At 36.9% G+C, this 25,655-nt stretch overlaps 1 protein-coding gene across 18 annotated transcripts in view; it reads right to left on the reverse strand.

Moving 5' to 3' along the window:
• The window catches only part of QKI (QKI, KH domain containing RNA binding), a 160,383-nt gene that overhangs the window by 45,374 nt on the left and 89,354 nt on the right, over window positions 1-25,655 (reverse strand). For 17 of the 18 annotated variants that reach the window (XR_013948325.1, XR_013948326.1, XR_013948327.1 and 14 more), the window contains one exon: window positions 10,473-10,616. Coding sequence is in view for 15 of the 18 variants with exons in the window: in XM_080584786.1 (XP_080440912.1) it covers window positions 10,473-10,616 (144 nt within the window). In the remaining 3 variants the exon portion in view is untranslated. Of the gene's footprint in view, window positions 1-1,141; window positions 2,015-10,472; window positions 10,617-25,655 lie in introns of those variants that run through there. The other variant, XM_080584791.1, reaches the window with a different exon arrangement.

The raw sequence follows: 25,655 nt of genomic DNA on the forward strand, positions 1-25,655 counted from the left end.
ATCATCTACACACACAAGTGCCAAGAGACCCGGGTCTCAGAGTCACAACAGCTGCTAGTATTACTGAAAGATTCCATTTATGTTCAGTGTTAATCTGCCCTGAGAAAGAAGTAGCATAGCCACCAGCGATTCCACCACAGATCTGTGGATTCTGCATCTTATTTTTCTACATTTCATTCTGAAATTTAGTGGAGATATCATCCCTAAAGCAAGATCAACCACTTATTATCCTTACTAATACAACATATTTGAAAATAAAGTGAAGCTTTGAAAATACCTATGTAAATACGTAAGAAAAAAACAGCAGAAAACATACCATTTCCAACAATACACAAGAAAAATTAACTTGATAAAGCAATAAATACTTCTCATTAGTCACTGTGTTCCAAGCAACGTGACTTTCCAGGAACACTTCATCTAAGCTTTCACTTTCCGGGACAGTTTACCAGTCCCAAGTTTAAGTTAAAGTAAGCTACTAATGACTCAGTCCGACATGACTTAAGCTATTTAAGATAGCTCCAATCTTGTATATCATGGCCAACTATGTTTCTCCTGACACAGGCTCCAGAACATTCCCATATTAAAACCTTAGCCTATAAGCAACGTATTAAAGAAAATCTCATTAGTGCTCTACTGCATGCTCAAGCATTTCATTACTGTTTAAAAAGAGACACTCAAGTTTCCTATTGAATATGAGGTGGAAAACCCTGGCCATTTTTCCAAAGCTTAGAATTTTTTGTGTTCTGACGTCAAAATAGCATAATGAAGAGAAGCTTGATGACCATAAATCATCAGTCAGCATTAAACCACAGATGTCTGTATGACAAGCTTTATTTTTGTATAATTAGACATCTAGATTTCAAAACTAACACTGGCAATACAGCATGCTTTAAATAGCCTGAAAATGGAAGTGCTTACTGGTTACTTTACTGTTACTGCACACGAAAATCTTTCCTCCAGAAAGCACTGCCAAGACGACTTGTACATACAGTTATCTGACCTCTTTAATACATTCTGGTTAATATTTAGTATAAAAATGTGTTAAAAGTGCAGGGTGACAAATTTTTCCTCTTCATACTATGTCTCCTCAAGAACAATCCTACAAGTAGCATTTCTTCCACTTAGGTACAAGGCTGCAATTTCAAAAAAGAAAACCATCTGAACAAAAAATAGAACTTTTGGTACCCAAGATCAATACAATTCAACTTCAGTTAAGACATACATACAAAGTTGGGGAAAAAAAACAACCAACCCTCCAAGCCTCACAGGAAGTTCACTAACAAGGAAAAGTACAGTTATTTTGAACAGGTTTCAAGGTCAACAATATGAAGTAAAACAGGAATCTAAAAAACCAACTAACTAGAAATGAAGGGTAAGGAAAATAATGCATGCTTAATTCATTGCAGTTGTCACCTTTCTCAATGCAGGCGGACAGGACGGAATCACGGCTTCGTAAGACACTCATTGCACATAGGGAGAAATATTTCATCTAGATTTTAGATAGAGAATAGAATAGTTCAGGTGGAACGGACCTGCAAGGATCATCTAATCCAACTGCCCAACCACTTTGTGGCTAACCAAAAGTTAAAGCTCATGATTAAGGGCATTGTCCAAATGTGTCTTGAACACTGATGAACACAGGGCATCAACCACCTCACCAGGAAGCCTGTTGCAGTGCTTGACCACCCTCGCGGGAAAGAAATTTTTCCTTATAACTAGTCTATCTCTGGCACAGCTCTGTGCTGTTCCCATGCATCCTGTCATCAGTGACCAGGGAGAAGAGACGGGTGCCTCCCTCTGCCCTTCCCCTCCTCAGGAAGTTGCAGAGAGCAACAAGGTTGCCTCTCAGCCATCTCTTCTTCAGACTGGACAACCCAGGCGTCCTCAGCCTCTCCTCATAGGATGTGCCCTCCAGCTTTGTTGGCCTCCTCTGGACTTTCAAGGACCTTGACAACCTCTTTATATCGTGAAGCCCAGAACTGCATGCAATATTCAAGGTGAGGCTGCACCAACACTAAAAAAATGTAGTGGGAAAATAATCTCTTTTGACTGTCTGGCTCTGCTGTGTTTAATGCACCCCAAAACGCATTTTGCCCTCTTGGCTGCAGGGCACACTGCTGGCTCATGTTGAGCCTGCTGTCAAGCAGCACCCCTAGATCTCCTGAGCTTTAACAAGCTTTTATATGAAGATCCCAGCTTACAAATTCTGTTCCAGGGCCATCAAAATAAAAAGGAACAAAGAAATGGAAGGGGGGAAAAAAACAGAGGAAGCACAGGAAGAATACTCAAAGAAAGAAAACAAGGAGGAAAAAAAATGGGATGAAGAATGAAAAAAGTTATAGGTACCACAAAATGAATTACCGGTATAGATCAATGTCATGTTTCTGTCCACAACATCTATCAAAACCAAACAGATTACATACATTTTATGGACTATACAGAATAACCATGTAGAAGCTAATTAGCATCCCCAATCTATGCATAATTCTGCTTTGGCAGGGCATGTGTCTACTTAGTTTTACACAACAACTTCTTCACTTCTCTTTGGGAAGCCAATTTAATAAATTTACTAGGGTCTTTTTCAGAAATACCACTCTATTGTTTCTTACAGTTATACGTTGTAACAGCTCAAAAAAATGAATACAGGAGGGTGGCACACATCTCCAATGAATATTTTGAAAGAGAAGGAAAAGATGAAAAAGATAGGGTATTCAACGTAAGATGTAGGTAGGCACAATGATTTTCCTGGGTTCTATAAACTATCAAAGATGTCTGGGAAAAGTTTTAAAGTAACAGCTGGATTAAGATGCTTAGAAATAATTGTTGGAGAAGCTTCTTTCTTCTATTACTATAAGAAAAGCCTAGAGAAGACAAGAATCAGTATATATTGTTACCCATGAGCCAATTAAACTAGATATAATTACGTGTATCTCTCTCTCTCTCTGATTGGGACATGTCCAAATCTGTAAAAATATACGATAAAATGTGCCTGCACGGATCATCATAAATTTGTGCTTACCTTTTAATTATTTTCCATCTTCTTAAAAACGGAGTGCAAACTTGTTACCATAATATAAAAAACAGGTTTTATATCCCCTTTCGGAAATTATTCTAATGAATAACATTAGTTTCTTCTTACTACTATGAAGATCACTTGAGAGGAGTGGAGGAATTTAACAGTTTAAACAAGATTTAATATAATTAAGTTGCAAATGACCTAAATTTCTTGCAGTAAATATGGTCTCAAAAAATCATTTCCATCAACAGACGTTCTTCTGTTGATAACGAACTACTGATCTAGAGAGTTTCAACCACTGTATATAATGGAGACAGCTGCTTCACGCTTGCACCTGGCCTGAACATCATCTTTAATAGTCAATACTAGCCAAAGCTCAGAAATTTAATACTGCAGTAACAGATCAAGTAGAATACATGAACACTTCACACGTGAAATATTTTAAGAGATTCTTGTCCTCACTTTTAGAACTCAGACTTGTACAACAGTAAAAACTTTCAGTGGAGTAAGAATGTTAAAGTGCATTCCAGAATTTACTTAAGGTCTGCTCAATTAAATCTTTTATTAACGTTGTTAAGCTATTGAAATTACCAATACGGGACTTTCCTCTTCTGTAGGATTTCTTGTTTTGTTTTCATCTGTTATATTCTGTTACACCACATTTTTGATTATCTTATCTGCAGGTGAACACACTTGGTCACAGTTCTGCGGAAGTTCAGATATATTTAAGGGTGGTCTACTGCAAGGCCTTTTTCCCTGGCTGTGTGTTCCCATTCTATCACTTCTGTCAGTGCTAAAACAGAACTGACCCCGCAGCAAGTCAGCTAATCCAAGGTTAAGCTGTCCACCAAATGGAGGCACTAAGCGGTCAGATGAAGGGCAGCACTTTCTGATGTAAAACAGGAAGCAGGAACAGCAAATCATTAAGGAATGGCAGGACTGCGGCAGCCCTTGGTTCAAACTGTCATGGAAAAACTAGGTCTGCTTCATACTACTAAAAATAATACGCTATCGCCTCTCCTCCACATCAAAAAGCCTACCACATGTTATTTAGCCATCACTCCCAAGAAGTTCAGCTGCTTCATTACCTTACGTACAGAGCTGCTTATTTACATGACGTGCACTGCAAGAGACTCGCTTCTGAACTAACAAAACAGATGTAATGCAGGAATTTCCCAAATGCTTTTAAAGACAGCAGTGTCCTTTTTATGCTACTATATTACTTACTCATAACTTTAATTGAAGAAGAAACACAATGGATTGCACAGCACAACCGACGTTTCAACGGGGAGACTATAGAAGGCAGCACTATATCCTCACTTGTGAAAGCGAAAATATAAAACCAGCATACCACGCAGGAGTGAGTTAGAAAGAGCTATTCAGGGAAGTCAAACCTGCATGAAGAATTTATTGTGGTTTTTCAGATGACTACAACAAATGAAATCTTCCTAGTATCACTCAAAATTTAAGCTTTTGCTCATTTTAGCTACAGAACAATAATATACAGCATTACTACAAAATATTCCTCCCTTCCTCTCTTTTTTTTTTTAATTTTACTAAAAAGCATGATTAAAACTCTTTCTATTGTATCTGGTTTTCACTATGACATTAGTTTTTGCTGTGGAATTCAGCACACAAGGACATCATGTTAAAAATGAAGACATCCTACAATTTATTGTAGGAAGTTGAAAATAAACCACAACTAAAGTTCACAACAACACTTATAAGGGAGGTATTAGAAATCTGCCTTTTTTTTCCTTTATTAAAGATCCCCACTTTATCATACTTGTTGAAGACAGTCTTTGGGAAAGAAATGCTTTTAACTTATCCAACTGAAAGCAACAACACATTCTGTCAGTACTGTCGTCCCTTTGTTTTTTTCCTCCTGTTATATAAATAAAATGAGTTTTATATATTTAGGAGTGACTAAAAATAGAAACATCAAAGGAACATCTCTGGTAATAAGGAGTAAACAAGGAGGACCGCCAGTACTTACATACCAAGCATGACTACAAAGGACGTTCCAATTTGGTAAAAAAAAAAAAAAAAAGTAAAATAAAAAGTGCAGTATACAACACATTAAACCATATGAAACACTGTAATGTCACTTTCTGCTGCTGCTCTGATAACGAGTACAGCTAACATTTGGAAGAAGTAAGTCTATACGTAAAATCATTTTATGTCGGAGCCAGACTAGTGTGGAGAAGACTCACTTCAGCAAAAACAAGCCATTCAGTGTAAAAAGGCTTGTCCTGCATTTCTCTAATGTTTCTTCACAAGGTAAAGCAATAGCCATCAAAGAAGAGACTATCCCATTTAACACAGATATTTTTGTTTAGCCACTGAGTCACCAATGTTTATTTTAGCTCTGTCTGCATTCAAACTTCATACAGCACTTTGCTGGTATTTTTGTTGGCATACTATGTTTCAAGACACTGAACGTAAGGAAGACTAGCATGCTCCCAAAGTCCATGATGCTTACTGGGAATAGTTCATTACTTCATTTTTTTTATTCAATTACTTTTTCATCAAAGCAAAGAGATGGCTAACACTATCTTTGAGGTGAAAATCAAACCCTTCTTCCCCAGACTTACTTCCTCTATTTCCTTTACTCTTAATTCTTTTGCCTTCTATTATACAGAAAATAACACTGTTCACAGAACAAAGGATCGCTACCTGTTTTAATCTTTTCACTTAAGATTAATTCTTAAGGTTTTTCCCAGTCCTGTCCTTCACCGCAGCTTATATTGAGGACAGGCATCATCAGCATGAGCTTCCCCTGTTCTCCACAATAAAGAATTCAGTTGCAACGTTGTGAGGCCATTTGTATTGCAGCAAAATTAAAATGAAACACAAGCTCTTATACTGTTAAATTGCTTATTTTCCTCTGAAAGCAGCTCGTACTTCTTATAGTACTGTCCTGGTTAACACATCTTCTAAGAACTCTGTTTGCTGCTCCTACTCTCACTGTTCTGGCAGTACCTCGCACTTAACCTTACCAGCCCCTCAGGCCAAAATAAATTCACCCAATAGTAAAACCTTAACTCCAGAAGATTCAATCAATCACTTTCAGCAACTGCTTCAGCCTCTTGGGCAATTTTCAGGTACTTCCACAGCTGCTCTCATTCTGATTTTTTACTACTCTATTATTTGTTAAGCATAGCTATTTTTTCTGTCATTTATGAAAATGTTTAGAGGACAGAGCGTATGCTTTAATTCCCTTATTCCCCAGTTTCACTAATTCATATTTATTTACCTTTCAGAACAGCTTCCTGGAAATAAACTACAGTCATGTCAGTAACATGGTTAAATGGCAGTAACAACAATTAAATCCAATCCTCTTCAGTCCGGTTTGGTACTTCTACTTCAACATTTGAGGCTTTGCAGCTTTGCAAACTTTTTCTTGAAATTTGACCCAAAGACTGACAAAATTAATTTCTAACTTCAGCTCCTCTGTATGTTAAGAATTATTCAACCTTCCCACTATTAATTAATTAATTTGGAACTCTTCATGAATTTACACAGTCAACATTTGTGTGGTAATAGTGTTCTGGTAACTGCTTTATTTTGCATCATTTCCCTACTCCATTTTTAAATTCCTCAGCTACAGCACAAACATTTAGTACTGCACAGGATGAAATGCTGAATATACATAATGATACCTTTCCCCATACCATACAGCTAAATATAAAAGATACTCAAGACTGAAAAATTCTGAAGTCACTATTACAGGCAAGAACCATAAGCACTGACAAAAGAATACAATCTTCTACTGAAACATTCCTTCCCATTACAATATTAAAATACCGTTACCGGAGTGGCAAATAATATATTCAGTCTGACAGGGAGCATTCACAAACTATTTTGCAGTTGGCTTCAGACAAGTTGGAGACAGCAACTAAGTAAAACAACAGCTGCCCCTATCAGGGAAGAGCAATACAAAGGCTTCGAAACACACTGACCCCAGATCAAATTAGAATAGGTGAGTAGAAGCTGGATGTATGATCTCTCCCTCAAAAACGAACAATGTGGAGTCAATGGGAAAAGGGGTAAAAAGCACTTGCATGAAATTTTATGCCTGTTATAGATGCATCTACAGAAGAAACAGTTAGTACAAGAGGTTTATTACTAATGAGAGAGACCTGTACATCTGTATGATAAAAGGATTATCCAGAAAACACATTCAGCTAGAAGAGTTTTTTTCAACACTTCTTAGAACACACATTTCTAAAGTATAGGACCTTTGCCCTACCACTCTGTACCCAAAATAATAATTCCAAACCTGTAATAATTACCAGAGTTACTCTGATAAGCTATAATATAAATTAAGTCCCCTTCCACACACTCTGCACTTTTTTTTGTATTTTCTGCAATGTACAAACCAGAACATCTTCTGTCTTTGAAAGAGCTGCCCATCTTTACTGAACTCTTGCAAATAACAAATAAACTCTCAAAGCTCTAACAAGGAGGAGAGGAGAGATCAATAACCTGTGGGAATCACGTCAGAGAGAGCATAAGGACAGTACAGTTCAATGTGATCCCAGAAGCCTACTGAATGCTTTATTCTTCCTGTTTTTCTTTGGAGAAAAACATGAAAGAAACAGCACCATAAGATCTTGCAGGTGTAGATAATGACCAATATCTCACTGAACTACGGGAAGAGGAAAGAATTAGCTTTATAGAATTTGAAGTACAGCCAAAACAAGTTTTCTTACCAAAGAAATGTAAAATGAATAATAATCTAAAACAAACAAAAATAAAACAAACACCATTTTGGACTTTCTCCTTAGGGAGAAAAATGCCATGTTTAGCTTGTCTGCTTCAAGCCATCCTTTTAATTTCTAAGGATACACTGTTTGACTGTATCTTGGTAAAACATTCAAGCCAAGTGAAAAGGGAAATTAATAAATTCACATCCACAAGGAAAAATACCGCTAGTGATCCAGATTTGTAAGATAAGATAGTAACACTCCTTACTACTGAAATAGCCCCTGTTCTCTCAAGTACCTTCAAATGTACATCTGTTTTTAGAAATATACCTATTTGTGCACTGTTAGTATAAAACATCTTTAGGCTTTTTAGGAACTTGAGTATGAGAAGAACCAATTGTGCCAAGAAATTCCTATCTCATTCCCATCTTTACCACAAACTTGCTTTTTTGAAATATATCTTGGAAAATGAAAGCATTGTCACTACATGGCAAGGGTGAGATAGAATTTTATCTCCTACATAATCTCAAATTTTACTTAAGTTGGATAGAAATAAACAGAAATACACGCCTACCTTTTTATCAATTTAAATCCTCTCATTTTTTTTGAAAACAGAATAGCTGCAGATATTCTGTTATGTGAAAGTGACTTTCCATTTATACTTCTTAAGAGTATCTATGGAATCTTCCAACGGCCAGAATTTCCCCCACCTTACAGTGAACTAGAATTCCCTTTTTTTTAAATTAAAACGCCTGTGTTTACCCTGATTACTTAAAGGTTTCTGGTTTCTTTCACGGAAAGATTAAAAGATGTGAACTTCAAACTAAAACAGAGCCTGGAATCTGGTCATGCAGCTGGTTATGATACTTACTGAACAGGCATAATAGGTAGTGGCAAAAAACAAGTTTGCCTATGTATCACTCCATTTGTTCATACTACACATGCCTGTTTCAATGAAACATTTTTCAGAAATCAGTCAGACGTTCCATCTCTGTACTTGGGATAATAACCACTCAAATATCTTATGCCCAAATAAAATATATAAGGAAATTAATGAACGCATTCCTGCCAAAGCATTTTTCAACAGATATTATGTTTGGACGATAATTAGCACCGATTTATTTTTTTTTCCTAAAGGGAAAAAAAGATTTCCCTTTAGAAAAATAATTTTTAAATCCTGCAAGAAGTACTACAGTGTTCCCCCAACTAAGATACTAAATAAGGCAGAGCATTTTCAAGACAAAGAGCTGGCTGACTATACCACAACATACACCAGTTCCAGAAATCAAGTGCAACGCAAACACTCAGTTTACACATTAGTACTTCATATTTGCTGTTTCTTTTTTTGTGATCTACCAGATCATTTTTAACATAACCCTTCAGCTATATATTCAGCAATAGGAGGTACGCAGTAAAAGGCTCGACAGAATTTTGACAAAATTAATTCTGTATCAAAGGGAAGATTTTTTAAAAACTTTATGTGCTACATAATAGTTAAAGAATGAACACAGGACTTTCAGTTTTGCCAATATAAAGTCTTTTTCTTGTTACCATTTCTAACCTGATTATAAAGTCAGTCCTAACATGCTCTAGATCTCTTCAGTAAATGGATAAATTCTGAATGTCTTTCTCTAGTTGTCTTCTGCTCTCAGAAATTGAAAACGTGCAAAGTGAGCAGATCTACACTGTACCTTTTTCATACTTCCTAGTTAACATTCTACGATATTTTGTTAAATCAAAAAAAAATAAGACTTTCTCCTGATCTTTGGTAACTTCTACAAATGCGTTCTGAATAATTTTTCTTACATAGCTTGTGTCACCACAAGCTTCCTCACAGCCAGCCTTTATTAATATTCACCAAACACCCAAAATCACTAGGTCATTCTAATACTAACTACTACTTTCTTCCACTAGATAAACTCATTTTTTCTCACAAGGACAAGATTTCCTCCAGTGAAAAAGATGCAATTTATTTTTATGATGCTAAAATGACACAAAAGTGGTGGAAAAAAACAGTACAAGGTGGAATTTACTTGCATGGAACATACTACACTGCCATGCTGAGTCACTTGAGTGAGAATACAGAGCAGATCTAAGAGAAGGGCTTGCACAGGGTAATTCTGGTCCCTGCAAAAGTTAAAGCCTTTTAAGGCTTTGAACCTTCTTTTTTTAAAAAAAAAAAAAAGTTAAAGTCACCTAGCTGGCCACAAGGCAGTTTATATTATCAGGGAATAAGGAATACAACTCATTTTCTATTTCTACTATATTTATTTTTCCCCAATAAGTGATGGCAAAGTTTTTTGATACTGCTTTTCTGAAGGGTTTTGTTCTTTTTGGAAGGTGTTTAATACAGTGAGAAATACCTGAGAAAACATGCCTTCTGTTCTGAAAGTATCAGGATCATCTTAAACAAACATAAAACCATGTCCAATTACCCAAACTTTAAAGCAAAACATCCTTGTACTGAAAGAAGGTAAGAAAGCTAATGTTTGCAGCAGTTCAGCACTGCTTTTTAAAGGTGATGAGAACTTCCTATATGTATATCTGAAACAGGAATAAAATTAACCAAAAAGAAATACTCTGTTCTGAGGAATAATTCGATCAGGGATGAAACCTTTAAAGATCATTACATTATTAACAACTAATTCCTGAACTTCCCTTTAGGATGCTGCTCTGCAGTAGTATTAATTATTTTTCAGGAGCAACTCCTGAAAATGTACATCAAAGACTTGCATACAAATACTTACTGCGGGTATCAGTAACTTTTTTACTTCTTCAACAGCCCTCTTCAGTTTTATTTCTGCTCTGTTTTGAGCATCCTCCACAGTGATAAGTACATGTAAATCTTCATTCAGGTGTTCCCAGTTGGGCTTGCCTCGGTTTTGTTCTTCCTGAAAAAGTAAAACATGCAGAGCATGAGCACTGCTACATTCTGTATAAAACAATCAAATAAACAGTAGATAAACTCAGTTCTGTGAATGGTATCAACTGCATTTTCAGCAAAAGATGGGAAAAGTCTTCTTGATACTGTGGAGACAGTTTTGTTTCACATAGTTATTTAACAAGAACTTAGGTTTAAAAATATCTTTTAGAAAATGTTTTGGAGGGGGGGCATTTTGTTTCTGTTCTGAAACTTTTTTTTTGGTTAAGGATAACTACAAAACAAGTGGGCTTTCTTAGACTACCTTTCCCAACCAAGTAAGTAAGAACACAAAGTACTACAGAAATACAGTTGCTACCAATATTCTTTGGAGCATTCTGTGGGTTAAACAGATAGAACATACTCGTGGTTAGGCAACCTCATGTTTTCAAAAAAAGTTAAAACAGACACGATACGCAGAAAGCCCAGCTGAATCTCTCCAAAGGATGTGAAGAATGTGATTCTTCAGTGGCAAGAGCTGCTTTTCAATAGTCATGCAGAAAAGGTTTCAAAAACAAACAGAACATCAAAAAGGAAATACATATACTGGATGAAGGGCAGAGACAAGGAGGAGATGGGACGGCTGCTTTAATACTGTCCGCAGAAGACCACAAAACAAGACAGTCACTATTACACAGGTCCTCTGTAACATCAACGGCATTAACAATCCCAAACATAAATCTTAGCAACAATATTAGAGGAAGCGAGGGCACGCTAAACAATTTTTTTAAAGAAATACTTTGAACAGCAGATATCAATATAATTAAGTTACATATTCGACTATCCATTCTTTCAGAAATAACGCAACCCACTAGAAGCTTTCCAACTCCATTTTTATTAAGCAGGTAATAGACCTAGCTAAATTTAAATACAGTATTTAAAATGTAATAAGATATGTAAAAACTTCGGGGAAAAAAACAAAACTTTAGAAAAAAGAGAAAGGTTTATTACGGCAACGTCTGAATCCAAATAAAGCCCCTTCTCCCCCCAGTAAACAGATTTATTTAAAACCAATGAATTAAAGTTAAAATACCAGGAATTAAAAAAAAAAAAAAGTATCCTGCTTCTAAGACAAATAAATATTTGTGGCTTAATGACAATTAACATCTAAAAAAATTAAAGGTAGTGATGTTAATTGTAAACGTGTCCTTTACCCTAAATGTCATTAAAATTCCTCCAGGAAATCAGAAAGATTTAATACCAGCAAATACATGAAGTACTTTATATTCATAAATACCTGAAGGAGCACTGTTCCTTAGAACGTTCTATCTTTAATTCATCTGCTTTAAGTCTGAAATGTTTTGTGGAATAGACAAGGATAAAAATGGAAAATCATGAGAGGAGTATGGAAAATTTATGTAAAAAATCAGTACTTCGGAGGAAATTTCTTTTCATTATTCTCCCTGTAACACGTGTACGTATACACAAGTTCCCTTTATCAGCCACTGTGATTTTTTTTATTTTAAGAACAGTCTTTTTGATTATCTTAGAAATGTTATCCCAAGTAACTTTCTAAACAATGGTAGCTATAAAATCTCTGAATTTCAGAAGCTGAAAAACGAAAAAGAGAAAAATAACCCTCATTTATAAAACAGACCCTGACACAAAGTGCAGGTGAGTTATAAGTTCCCTGCTGTAATTTAATTTCTGAAGGAACTATCTACAGCTAGGCATTCACAGCTTATTTCACTCAATCATGAACAAAACTCCACTATTACTAAACTATTCTTTTTTTTTTTTAATCTGAAGCAGAAGTGAGTTATTTTAAAATTGTGACAAGCTATATTCATACGAGGTAGTGAAAAGTATTTTGTTAAAATTAAGATTAATTAGATAAGGTTCCTAAACCAGCAGAAGGCACAGCAAAGAACATTCTGCTCTCTTCTTGCACCGACAGCTAGTGAGCTGACACAAAGAGCGGGAAAGGTAGAGGCTTACTAACGTAACAAATTCATGATCACCTGAACAACCGTAACACTTCCCAAAAATATCAGAGCAAGACGGACAAATGACAAGGAGAATTATCCCCACGTAAAACAGCCAGTTTTGTTCCTGAAAAAGAGGGGATATCTAAATGCAGTTTTGCTACCTGTGTCGTGACCAATGCAGTACTTGTAGACAATGGGGCAAGAAAGGGGCCTGCTGCGCTCCAGTGAGTTCTTTTACAATTAAAATAGCACAATGCAAAGCCTCACTACCTGTCAGCAAAGAAAAATAAAACATATTGTTCCAGTGCATGTATGCCTGACTTACAACTTTTAGAATAAAAAAAAAATAATATATAATAGGAAGTAGACTGCCTCTCTGTGATTCGGTATTGGAGAATTTCAGATTAACAACGGCTCAAATATTGATGCTATACTTCAAATTATTCTGTCATAGCATGAGGAGTTTTCTGTCATCGTAGTGTTGGGTTTGTTTAGTTTTTAAAAAGTTTTAAGATAATACACAGATTATACTGTAGGTCGTGTATTCACAAGACTTGCACACCCCATGGTTTATTCTTAGGTGTAACACACTGTTTTAGGTCAATAATCACATGCACTACCAGGTCAGACCTCACAACACAGTCACACAACTACTAGTAGGATGACAACTGAACCCGTGTATGACAGTTACTGCTCCTTTACTATGATCTTAAAGTGTTCTAATACACTAATAAAAGCCTTGCTGCTGTGGAGAGTACAGTTTCTTAAGTCAAATGGCGAGACTGAAAGAAAGTTTAAGGAGCATGGAAGTCCATACAATGTATTTCAAAAAAACAATTAGTCAAAAAAAAGGAACAGTCAGGAACAGGCTTCTAATTTCTTCTGTCTCAATACACTTGGGCTTAAGGTCCGTGTACTGCTCCAATTCTGTTCCACAAGTTGCTTTCCTAGCGGGTTAATTGTTTTGCAAATGTCTGTCATTTGCTTTGTTAGAAGTCTAGTGGAAAGTTACACAAATGGTTGGGGGGTTTCCTTGTATGTTTCTTTTTAAAAAACAACAACAACACAGGAAATTCAGATATACACTAAGTCATTCATTCCAACAGAAAGTCAGATCCAAAATGCATTGCAGGGCTAGGTTTACAGGAGAGAGAACCTGCAGTTAAGAGCTGCAACATTTTATGCTACCTTATTCTCCTTTTAAACCCTGAAGAGACGTTGGGAAAATATATTTTCTCTGAAGTAAAACAATTGCTTAAATTAAGCTAGTTGCCTTTATGCAACTTGTCTTAAAAACATTTTTTCCCAGTCCAGTAGAAGGCTGAACAGGTCAACTGAGTATTATCTGGAAGTCTGCTTGGAAGGTGTTTCTCTTAAGACTCATAAAATATGGTCTGAGACTTTAAGGGTTATTTTGAGTTTGGTTCTGAAATTGTTTTGGGGGAGGTGATGAAACAGCAATCATGAGGAAATGGCTAGGAGATGCTCACTGTGAAGCTTTGTAGAAAGTGTCATGATTTTGGTTAAGATGTTTAATTTTCTTCATAGAGGAACAATACATTGCTGTGTTTTGGATTTCAGATGAGAATAATGCTGACAACACACGGATGTTTCAGCTGTTGCAGAGCTGTGCTCACACAGAGCCCAGGACTCTTCAGCTCCTGGTGCTGCCCTGCCAGCGAGGGGGCTGGGGGTGCACCAGGAGCTGGGGGGGGGACGCAGCCAGGACAGCCTGGACTGGCCAGAGGGGTGTCCCATGTCATGGGGCACCATGCTTAGCTGGGGCAAAGGAGGAGGAAGGGGTGAAGTTGGGAGTGATGGCGTTTGTCCCCCTGAGGAGCCACTCGGCACGCTGAGCCCTGCTGGCCTGGGTGCGGCTGAACCCCTGCCTGCCGATGGGAAGCAGCGAGGGGATCCCTTGCTTGGCTTTGCTTGTGAGCCCGGCTATTGCTTTACCTGGTGAACTGTCCTCCTCTCAGCCCATGAGTTACTGCACTTTTACCTTTCCAATTCTCTCCCCCATCTCTTCTGTGGACAATGACCGTGGGCTGGGTAGTGCTGAGCTGCCTGACGAGGCTAAACCACAACAGAAAGAAATTGGAAATGGTGGCTATCTTGAATTGAATTGCAGCTAAGACAAACCCAATAACTTGAAGCATCAGAATGGCTGAGGTCAGAAAGGATGCCTGGCAATCACCCCGTCCAACACCCTGCTCAGGGCAGGGTCAACTAGAGCATGTTGCTGAGGGCCAGGTTTTGAGCATCTCCAAGGCTGGAGACTCCACAGCCTCTCCATACAACTTGTTCCAATGTTTGACCTCTAGTCATAATTTAAAAAAAAAAAAAAACAAAAAACTTTTTTTTCCCTTATGTTTAAATAGAACTTTTCTGTATTTCAGTCTGTGCCCATTGCCTCCCATCCTTCGGCAGCACTATCAAGTGATTCAGCCACATTGCCAGGTCTGCCCAGAGTAAAAAACCATAAGGAGTAACAGGAATTGCCTTGAGAGTTACTTTGGGCCAAAACACATTCGTCAGCACAGCAGGAAGGGTACATATACATACATAGAAGAAAGAAATAGCACCAAGAAAACCAGAAAACCTGAATAAAAGGCTGAGGGAAAATAAATTCAATTACATATATTCAAAACTGCATAATGTACACAAGAAGTAATTTACAGCATGAAGTTCTGCTGCATCCCTAAAATTGTTTATGTAAGAATTATACGGGAAAAATGGAAATAGAAAAGATGCAGGAAATTAGAGAATAAAATGATTTATGCCACAAGCTTGGGGAACAACAGTATTAGAAGAGCTTAATTACAACCAAACTATCTTGTCTGCTAAATTAAAGAACATTAAGAGTAATATAACTGGCAGATGAAATTTCACTGTGTTCCTTGTCTGGCAGAAATTTCAGTATCCTTAAATATGGCCTAATTCTGTAAACAGATTTTGTTTTCCTTCTGTTGCCTGTGAGTATACACTCATTATCCTCAGGGTACCTGTACACAATAATGGACTTAAAGAAACTGTTCAATATTTAACTTACTATTAAGGTCACTGGGTCAAGTAGTTGAAAAAAATTTCTTTCTACAACTCCTTGAAATTTCATTCCACAAAAATCATAAAAGAAAAAAGGTTAGAGGTTTTGTTCTGGTGGAGCAAAGGAGGATTTTGTTGTTGTTATGCTTTGATTTTTTGTTGTTGTTGTTAAGGAGATAAAAAGCAAGCAGAGGATGCATCTGATTTGCATCTAAACAGCCAAGCTTTAATATTAAAAATGAAGTCCTTCTCCCTGTTAATTTCCATCCTGTTTTCCATAAACCTCACCTTTACAACAGTTATTCCGAGTCATGCCCTTATTCCTCCCGGATCCCAATACGTCATTCAAGGTCATTTATACTCGTATCTTCATATCCCATCCCAAAGCTTCCTTCTTACTACCTCTGCTATTGACTTGACCAAAAAAAAAAGTGAACACAGATAACTAACTGTAAACTAAGCATACAGATGACTGAAAACTTGTCATATCCCTTCCCTCAACCAGGGTTATTAATTTAGGCCTCTCCTCTACCTAGCCAATAGTTTTCACAGAACTTTAAACCCAAAAGAAAGAAGTGTCTGTCAAGCCTGACTGAAATTATTCAAGAGATTCAAATGGTGAAAGGGGAAAATATGAGAAAGAAAGGGGAAAAATGAGAAAGAAGGCCCCGAATCACAGAATATTTTCATTAAGCACGTTTTTGAAACTCAAACTGTTTCTCACAACAAATGCCTGAAGTATTGCCCATCAACTAAAAAGAAGTTGACTAAAAAAAATAATCACACTAATGAAGTAGAATCCTGTCATTTCCAGCTGTTAAAATGGCATTAAAGAAAACTGAAAAACTGAAAACAAATACTTTTCCAGCATCTGTTTATAAACAGGCAGGGATATACTAAACAACAATGAAAGAATGCAATGTGATCTAAACAGAAAAAAAGTTTTCCACAAGGATTATTTTTCATTCGTTTTAGAAAGCTACGGCCCATAGCATTAAAAAAGTACAACTCCCATCCTGTGCACTTTTTCCAATATAATTCATACAAATTCCAGCACTGTTGGTTATTAGAAAATCCAAACACAGCTCAGTAGCAGAGGCTTTTTAAATAAATAAAGCCACTGGCACAGGGGAATGTTGAGAATGTACCTCAGTATCCTCACTTATCCTGAAGCAATAGATTATTGGATGGTGAAAACAGAATTTAATTACAACAAGCTGCTCTCCCTACTGACTTACAAAAAAGAATATGGAAAAACTCAAGCACAATCGAAGAATGTTTGCAAGCAATGTCAAATTGAATGCTGAAATTAAAAGGCATCAAAATAGCATTATTCCTTTAAACCATGCAAGGTTTAATTCAGTGACATTCTAAGAAGTTTAATTACAATTATTCTAAGATGTAAGAATCAGTCCAATCACTCAGCCACTTCTCACAGTTGAGTAGAGGTGGTAAGATGTGGAGAGAAGTTTAGCTATCTAGTACAATTACCACAATGTATTTTGCGTAATAAATTGTGCGATGGGTACGTTACAACTGACAGTAGTTCTAGAGGAAGGTTTTTGTTCCATAATGAAAACTTTCACAAATAGATGTTTTAAAAGTAACTGGAAAAACAGAAAAAGAAACTGTGTGAACATACAAAAATGTTAACATGTTGATTTAAAGCAATTTTAAAACCAAAGTTAAATTAACGTAAAAGTGACGAATCAGTAAGCTCATTCATTCTAAGAGAATTCTAGTCTTGCTCTAGTTTTTGTATTTTAAGAGTTAATATGCATTATAGCCATGCAACAACGTTAGGTTTAAATTAATGAGTCATTCAGCAGAGTAACACAGCTCAACCACTCAGTACCGATCACGCGTTATTTAATGAGCTTTTGTCAACACAGTCAAACTGGTAAAACCAAGCCAGAGCAATCTAAGAAGAATTTTTTCCCTAACCTACTCATTACTCCCAACCCTTCACGGGCCACATGACTTGTTGATCTCATGTTGTCCAACACGGTAATAATTTTTTCTGCCAACCTCATATACAGCACTTCATTTTTGGAGGTTTTCTTGAAGAGATCATTGAAAACGAACATTCAGAAGACAGATGGTTTCTATAACATTATGCAAGGAATAAATATGTAGATGTGAAGAAGAATAAATACTTAGAAGCGTCAGATATAAAAGTCACTCCGTGTCAGCTGATACGTATTCATGAGAGCTCTAGCCCATGCAAAACAAAAATCATTTCTGTCATCTACTGTTGCCTTACGTCCTTCTGTGACCAATCTAACATCTTCAAAAGGTTCACTCCCCTTACCAGGGGGTCTCTCTCTTGCTCCCTCCACTGGGGCTGGCCCCAGCACCATGCCAAAGAGCCAAGCCAACATGCTCCCACTCCCCTCCCCATTTTCTGACAGACAAGTACGTTGAGTAAGATCGTTAAGGACTAGGCTACTGAGTGTCAACACCAGGTTGGTGCTATAATTCAGGGAGGTGGAAGATGAGGGAGCACATTTTGAACACTTAAAGTGTAACTTGAAGACTGGCTCACCATTCTCATGAAACTATTCCATGTGAAAGCTCATTATGTGTAAGCCCACATAATACTCTTACCTTTATTATCTGACATGAAGCAACTTGTTCATATACGTAAAAGCAAGGTATTAAATGCTAGCATATAATAATAATTGTATTTACAAACATGGAGGTCCACCTAATAGCCTTTCTCTTTCTCCTCTGATTTTGTCAGTAAATTTAAGTTGATCTTGATAGGACTGGTGAACAAAAAATACCCTGAAAAAAAACAACACCCCACTCCAAACCTGTATAAACATGTGCATTTGTATGATATACTCCTGACATTAATATTTCAGTCAAGTTGTTACTTTAGAAGACGCCTGCATATGGAATCAGCACTTAGGTTTTCATCAGATGAAACTCCAAGCCAGCCCTGCAGAAAACCAGTTCAAAATGATGCACTAATTACAGTATCTGTTTGAACAACAGAAGTAATTTTTATAACATGAAGCATCGGAACACACTGATTGTCCTAACCCCTGCTGATAAACTGCTTTAATTGTGCAGTTACAGTCAGGCAAATTAACATAGACTTTTGCTCCTACTGAGTTTCTAATGATGGCAGTTCGAAAGCAGAAAGCTGCTGAAAAACATAATGTAACAAAAGAAATACTGAAGGAGGAACACCTGGCCAGGGAGAACGGTAACGTATTTCATGTCTAAAAATTCTGATGGGAGCTCTCTCATAGGGAAGCAAAAGATTATTTGCTTAAATGAATGCAGTCACATACTCACTGTTAACTTGAATGGCAGACAAGTTAGTATTATTATATCTTTACTTATCCATCATTCTTCTATAGTAGGCCCCCTTCAAGACAATTCTGGATTAAAAAGCGGTTATCTTCCATCTCATTAAACTAGCCAGTATCTGTCAAACACTGTTAAAGGCCATTACCTAAACAATATTCTAAGTACTTAAAAAATAGAATAATGGCATAAAACAACCTAATATTTAAATGCATAGAATAGGATTCTGTCCTAGGTCTCTCTGAGCCTCAATACAGACATGGTGCTCAGCAGAATTCAAACCAAGTGCACTCCCCAAGTCCATATCTGCCCTGCAGTCAAACTGGTTCCTACATGCATGAAATACCACATTGGATCTTTTTAAAGCTGTGGCTTCACGACACAACTGAGCTGCTCCAGTAACGACTGTCTGCTGAGCAGAGAGGAAGCCTTGATGACCAAGCCAGCACTCTCCAACCACTGCTGCTCTGCATCTTTCTAGCTGTACAAGAACTGCTCGAGCTAGCAGAAAACTTCCTGTTCCAAAGGGTAACCTGCTGTGAAACAGGCAACAAGTGCACTCTTCGGTATATTCTTCCTGCATGTTTGGTCTCAAAAGTTGTGCTGCTGTGAAAAACAACAGCAAAGATCTGTGGAACGAGCTGTACCGTCGAGTGCAACAGAAACTCTTGATAGAAATTGAGCCTGTTATGATGTTAGGATTATTAATTTAATTATTAACATTAACTTGGGATACAGTTTTGCATGACAGCTTAGGCAATCTAAAATCAAGACACCAATGAAAAAATAAGCATGAGCCAAAAAAAAGCATGATCCTTTTCCCTTTATTTCATAGATATGAAACCACCTCCTCCAACCATTCACTTACCTTAAGATGCTGAAATGATGGTGAGTGTCAGGCTGTAATGATACGGCCATTATAATCCAGGAAAAACATGAGGAAAAAGAAACAAACAGGTCCCCTTACAACCGACTTTTTGTTTTCTTTTCCTTACACTTGCCCAAGCTTTTATTTGTAGCCACTGTGAGATCGGTCACCTCCCTAGCCCACCGAACCGTGCAGCCTCACCAATACGGGCACTTACCAACAACAGAGCGGGTAGGTATATGAAACAAACCCACAGACATGTTACACACGGAATCAGTGTCAAAACAACAAACTCCAAAACCAGTGTTACAACTGGCACTTTGCACTGAAGATCTGTCTATGCCTTTGTATCCTAACTTTGACACCTCCCACATCTCTTGCAAGCAGGGTAACAAATTGGTAAAAGTAGCATATCAGATAGCTGTAGCTTATAAAACTGAAGCTTAAACACTCCTGTTCCTTATTCAGATACTATCAAGAATATATAATTCACTTAAAAGTTGGAAAAAATTGCAATGGAGGTGAGGATTCTACCTGGAAGCTGCAGCTAGTTTTTATACATTTAAGTAGTAGAGTTAGTGACTCACGCAGTCCTGTCATTAGAGAGGAGTCACTTGGTTCTTCATTGTTTTACTGTCTAGTTTATAGGCCTCGAAGAACGTACATCACACAAACTGCAGTTTAAAATTCAAAGGAGTACAGTAAACATGCAAAGTTTCTCTGATCAGTAAGGGTTAGTATAGAGTGATACGCCTGTGTTTCTTTTTCATACACAAGTCATATACGAAGGACCATTACCTCAGCAAACAACCCAAGTGGATTATTATAAAGTAACACTGCAAACACCACCAAGCCCAACTTCCCCAAAAGGGGCTTACTTATGACCATAATCTTATTCTAGAAATATGGAATCTCCATGTGCGTCCTTACTCTGATTTTTAAGACATTGCAGCTTTCAACCTAATGTGAAATAAGGCTGATGGACAACAACAGGCTAATAGCAATTTTAAATAGTGCTCATTGCACTTTTGTCTCCTCTGTACTGAGAAGATGAAAAAAAAAATTTCAGTTCCTTTACCCAAATCATTTATGACCTCTCATGTCAGGCTTTTTGTCCAATCTCTCCCCCCAACGGAAGACCATTCTATGTATGAGGAAAACAAGGGTGAACCCTTTCCACTTCAAAAGTGCGTGAAATAACCAAATATAAAAATTTTATTTCAACAATAATTTATTTGGGTAAGTAACATACATGTGCAACCTTCAATATTCAATGATTTTATTTTCCTTCCTAAGTCACTGATCTAAATTCCAAAACAAGGCATCTGCCATCAGGACTTCAAGGCACCAGCAGGTATTCTGTTCTCACAGAAGCATTCACTAGCTTTTATAGCTCAAATTTTATTTTTCTCCATAAAACGAGCTCTGTTGCATTAATAGAAGTTTTGTTTTTAGGTTTTGCCCTGATTTCAAACTACTATGTTTTCGTACTTTTGTCCAAAACAAGTAAGAGCTATATATAGAAGCATATATTTTAACTTAAGAATGGACACAGTTAACACTATCTTGAAATTGTGATCTTGAAAATAATCTGAATTATTTCACATTGATTTCTGTTTTGGGGGATGAAAGTAATAAGTTTGGTATGCACGCATATCCTCACGGATACTGAAGAATTTAGCAAGAATTTCACACACAAAATGCATATAGCATAAACACAATGCTTGCATGTATGTGTTAAAGAAAGGAATGCAGTTGTTGATACTAATATTTAAAATTACCATGAAGTAGCAAACTAAACCTAGTCAGAGGGGTGTTTTATTTTCCCAGTAATTGACAGAAAAAGACAATATATCCAAAAATACACCAGTTTTCACGAACTAGTTATTCCCCCCTACATCCCAAGAAGTTATTTCTTAAAGCAGTATCAACATATAATAATAAATATACTTTTAAAGTATATTAAGATTCTTACAAATCTCAATTTTTACTTATTCATTCCACTAGTTGTATTACATTTTAATCAATAATTATATTTCTGCTATGGAAGAAGACTAGCACACCAAGGCATACCCTTGCTATGGTGGATTTTCTGATTAGGGCTATTATTCAGTTTCTATCTTCATTTTTAAACATATAGTTTGGAGTACTATCGCCACTATGTTCCTGAAAAGACTCATTAGAAATCCTGTAAAAAATAAGTAAGTAAACAGTAAACTAATTTAGGTAGATTCAAGCATTAAACTACCACACTGACAAAAATTTCTGCTTAACTATAATTTCTGTCTCTGTATTCTACCAGAAAACTTACCAAGGTGCCTAAAACTCTGCTAAAGTGCCTACTGGAAAGCAGAATAGTCTTAATTAAACTGAAAGTCTGATACCTGTTTTCCACCTGGAGATCTCAAACCAGAAGAGTTGAAAATGTTAACACCCAAAAGGACCTAATCTGACATCACTTTTCAAAACTAACTCAAGGCATAGCAACCTTAAGAAAACTGCTTCAAGAAAGAAGCTGCAGCTCCACGAAAACATAATGTAACAGTGCAGTGGTTGGAACACTTGTCCAGGAAATGACAATCCAGATCTGGAGCTCCTCTTTTGCCAAAAAAAAAATACACGCTGCTGTTCCAGGAGTGCCCTAACCTCATACCAAAGATAGATTGATCAAGGCACTGTCCACTTGATCTGTTAGGAAGGAAGGCATATTGTTGCCCAAGAGATTTAAAAAACAGTAAAATACAGAGTGCTGGAGGCATCTCTAGCCCAGAGATCACGGAAGAGACCAGGAGATGGGTTCCCATTTTGTTTTAACCTAGAACCAGAGGCTTTTTGCAATTCTGAATGATTGGTTAAAATGCACTTCGGTTAAAAATGGTTAAAATAGCACTTTGAGAAGCTGGATGTCCAACTTCTGGGTGAGCTGCTTGGTTTTCTCTTATCCACTCATGTATCTTTCAATTCCATTTGTGCAATGACCACGAAGATGGAAAGTGTTCTCTAAGCCTATGGATTATCCATTGAGAATTTAGAGGAAATAGCAGAGCTATTCCATGTTTCTGAATAACTGTTCTATTGTTTAAACACAAGTGCTACCACTACCTCAGCTGGATAAAAAATACCCATTTGTTGCTTTCTCTCTGGCTTCCGATCTACACAATATAGTACTTCTGAATATTTCTTTAGAGATTGTTTTGGATAGTTAAGAAGAGGAAAGAAAACAACCCTTCTGTACTGCAATTTGGACTGCCATTTACAGCTAAATGTAGCTACAGCTACATTTACCTTCAATGATGCAATCAATGTAGCACTACTCACCAGCACCAGTAAAAGCAAAAATGATAAAAAATACACAAATGATATTTTTGTATTCAATGGAGAACATGATCAGCTCTTACATTGTCAGTATAATTTTACATTTTCAACATACGCCTTCCTCTTTTGAAGCACTATCGTGTAACTTTCATTAAAAATAACTACCACAGATAATTGTGGCATCTGTCTTTACTGAACTTCAACCATTTTTTTCTCTCTAATCCATGTTTTATTTCCTCTCTGTCTTGCTTAGCTTTGATTGCTGATTTGCATACCAAATCTGGTCAATGCATGAGCACTCACTCCCCTCCTCAATAATTTGAGCTCAGTGCTAAATTGATCAGTTTCTCCATTAAGCTCATCCTCACACAAACACCCTAGAGCTCCAGCTCTTTTGTGACAGCTCCACACAGAAACAATGTTGATCAAACCGTGAGGGTCAAGAAATAATAAAACAGAATTTTTGCTTTTCTTCAGGTGCTACTCCTAAATAGTTAAAGCAAGAATTCCATCGATTTTTCACTCATTTATGTCAAAAGACTAAGGAACAGTTGAAGCAACATGATGTTTTTTTTTTAAATTAGGAATGACTGATTTTCTTCTACTTTAAACCGAATTTACAACACTGTTAAAGAAGGAGAAAGAAATATGGAAAGAAAAAATGTATTAGCAAATTGACCTTTTGAAGCTATGACAATAAATATAGCTGCTTACACCCAGCGTTTTAATGCTAACATACCTACATCTCTGCTTCCATAACCTCAATTTGTCTGTCACTTCCAGAGTCCAGTGACTCAGCCTCTGCTTGAAAAATCCAACCCTAAGTCCAACCCATTTGGCTATTTGGCTTCTACTGGCTCCTCAAAGATGAGACATAAAAGACATTAATTGAAAAACACTGAAAAATCTTATTCATCTCCTAATACCTACTTGTATCGCTAATATCAGTAGGGATTCCTCTGCATAAACCTTAGTGAAAGGCTTAAGGGATTATATTGTGAAGACAATGTTATAAAATGACAAGACAGTCATGTCAAACCCTCATTTACTTGAGTAACAAAATAATTATGCACTTCTAGAAAAGAGAACTACTCCTACCCACATTCTCATGCTGTTAACATTTACAATAATACCTGATTGCTAAACCTCCTTAACAACTTTCCAAGAACAACTTAACTTTCAGCAAGAAAAATAAAATCTTGTTCACTCCAGATCCTTGCAAAGGTACACAAGAATGTCGCTACAGAACATTTTTAACAGAAATTCAGACTGGGCATGTTAATTTAACCTCAGTGTGCCAAGAAAATTGAAAAGTACCACCTCTTAACCCTCAATATAATAGCAGAGTTTCAGATATGGTTATAAAATTGCACAGAACTACTTTCAGAACGGCCAAAAAATTTTTAAAAAATCAAAAGGAATTTTTTTCTCTTGACCTCTGTTCAAGACCATAAGAAAGTTACCTTATCTTTAAAATCAGAAGACTTATAATGAACAATTTTATACCAACACGTTGCCTGCTTTACTAATTTTAGGAGCCAAAACAAAACAGCTAGATATTAGTTTCCAACAGCTTTCTGAGCCATAAAGAAAACCTGTTCATACACTGTGAAGTTTAAAAAAGGCAAAAAGATGAAACAAACATTCCTTAATGAAAAATGGGGTACCAGTTTTGATATGATTACATCTATCATTTTTCTTATTTTAATTCTTGGGATGAATCTGCCTTGAAGAATTCCTCAAAGATGTGTAATGGAGCAGGTGGCTGAATCACTCCTGCTTCCAGCAGGGATGGCAAGAAGATTCTCAAGCATCTAGGCAGCTAAATTGTATCCTGAATAATTAGATTCAAATCACCTCTGATGCCAACAAGGAAATGTGGTGCTAACCATACGCCAAACACTTTCATAAGATGTTCCTTAAATGAATATTGCAAACTTCAGATGCAGTGTCTGTGCTTATGAACTTGAACACTGATCTTATGTAGTGAAGTTGAGAAAAACTTTTCTAAATCACAACTTGTAACTAATCTGATTTTTTTTTTAAATTTGTTTTGTTGTTTTCTTCTGTGGAAGGGTTTCTTCCCTCTTCTTTGTACTAGCAAAAGCTCTAAGCCCTTCCAGGGCCAGTTCAACACAGCAGCAAACTACTGCTGTCAGATTAAGTTTCTGCCTGCTTAGCAAGCTGAACTGGCTCAGTGACACATCCCAGAAGCAGCAGACTGAGAACAAAGGAGGGCACAGGAATATCCCCTTGTGGGAAGCTGCCAGCTGTCAGTCACACCTTCAGCAGAGGCACAGTCTGCCTGCAGCAGGAGGCAGCAAGCCACTTGCAGCAGGCAGGAGGATGAAGGAGCCCCATGCTCTCCCAGACATAATACTCTCTAGATGTACTGGGCTCAAGTATTGCTCAAATCAAATGCTATTTTACATACATTGCTACTTACATGCCAAGTAATCTGAAAACTCAGTTTCCATTCACCTCACCTTAGGCATACAAAGCTATCAAAATTTTCATTGACAAATATTGCATCTCA

The sequence above is a fragment of the Anser brachyrhynchus genome, assembly GCF_964034855.1.
Source record: "Anser brachyrhynchus genome assembly, chromosome: 3".
In the NCBI taxonomy this organism is placed as follows: Eukaryota; Metazoa; Chordata; class Aves; order Anseriformes; family Anatidae; genus Anser; species Anser brachyrhynchus.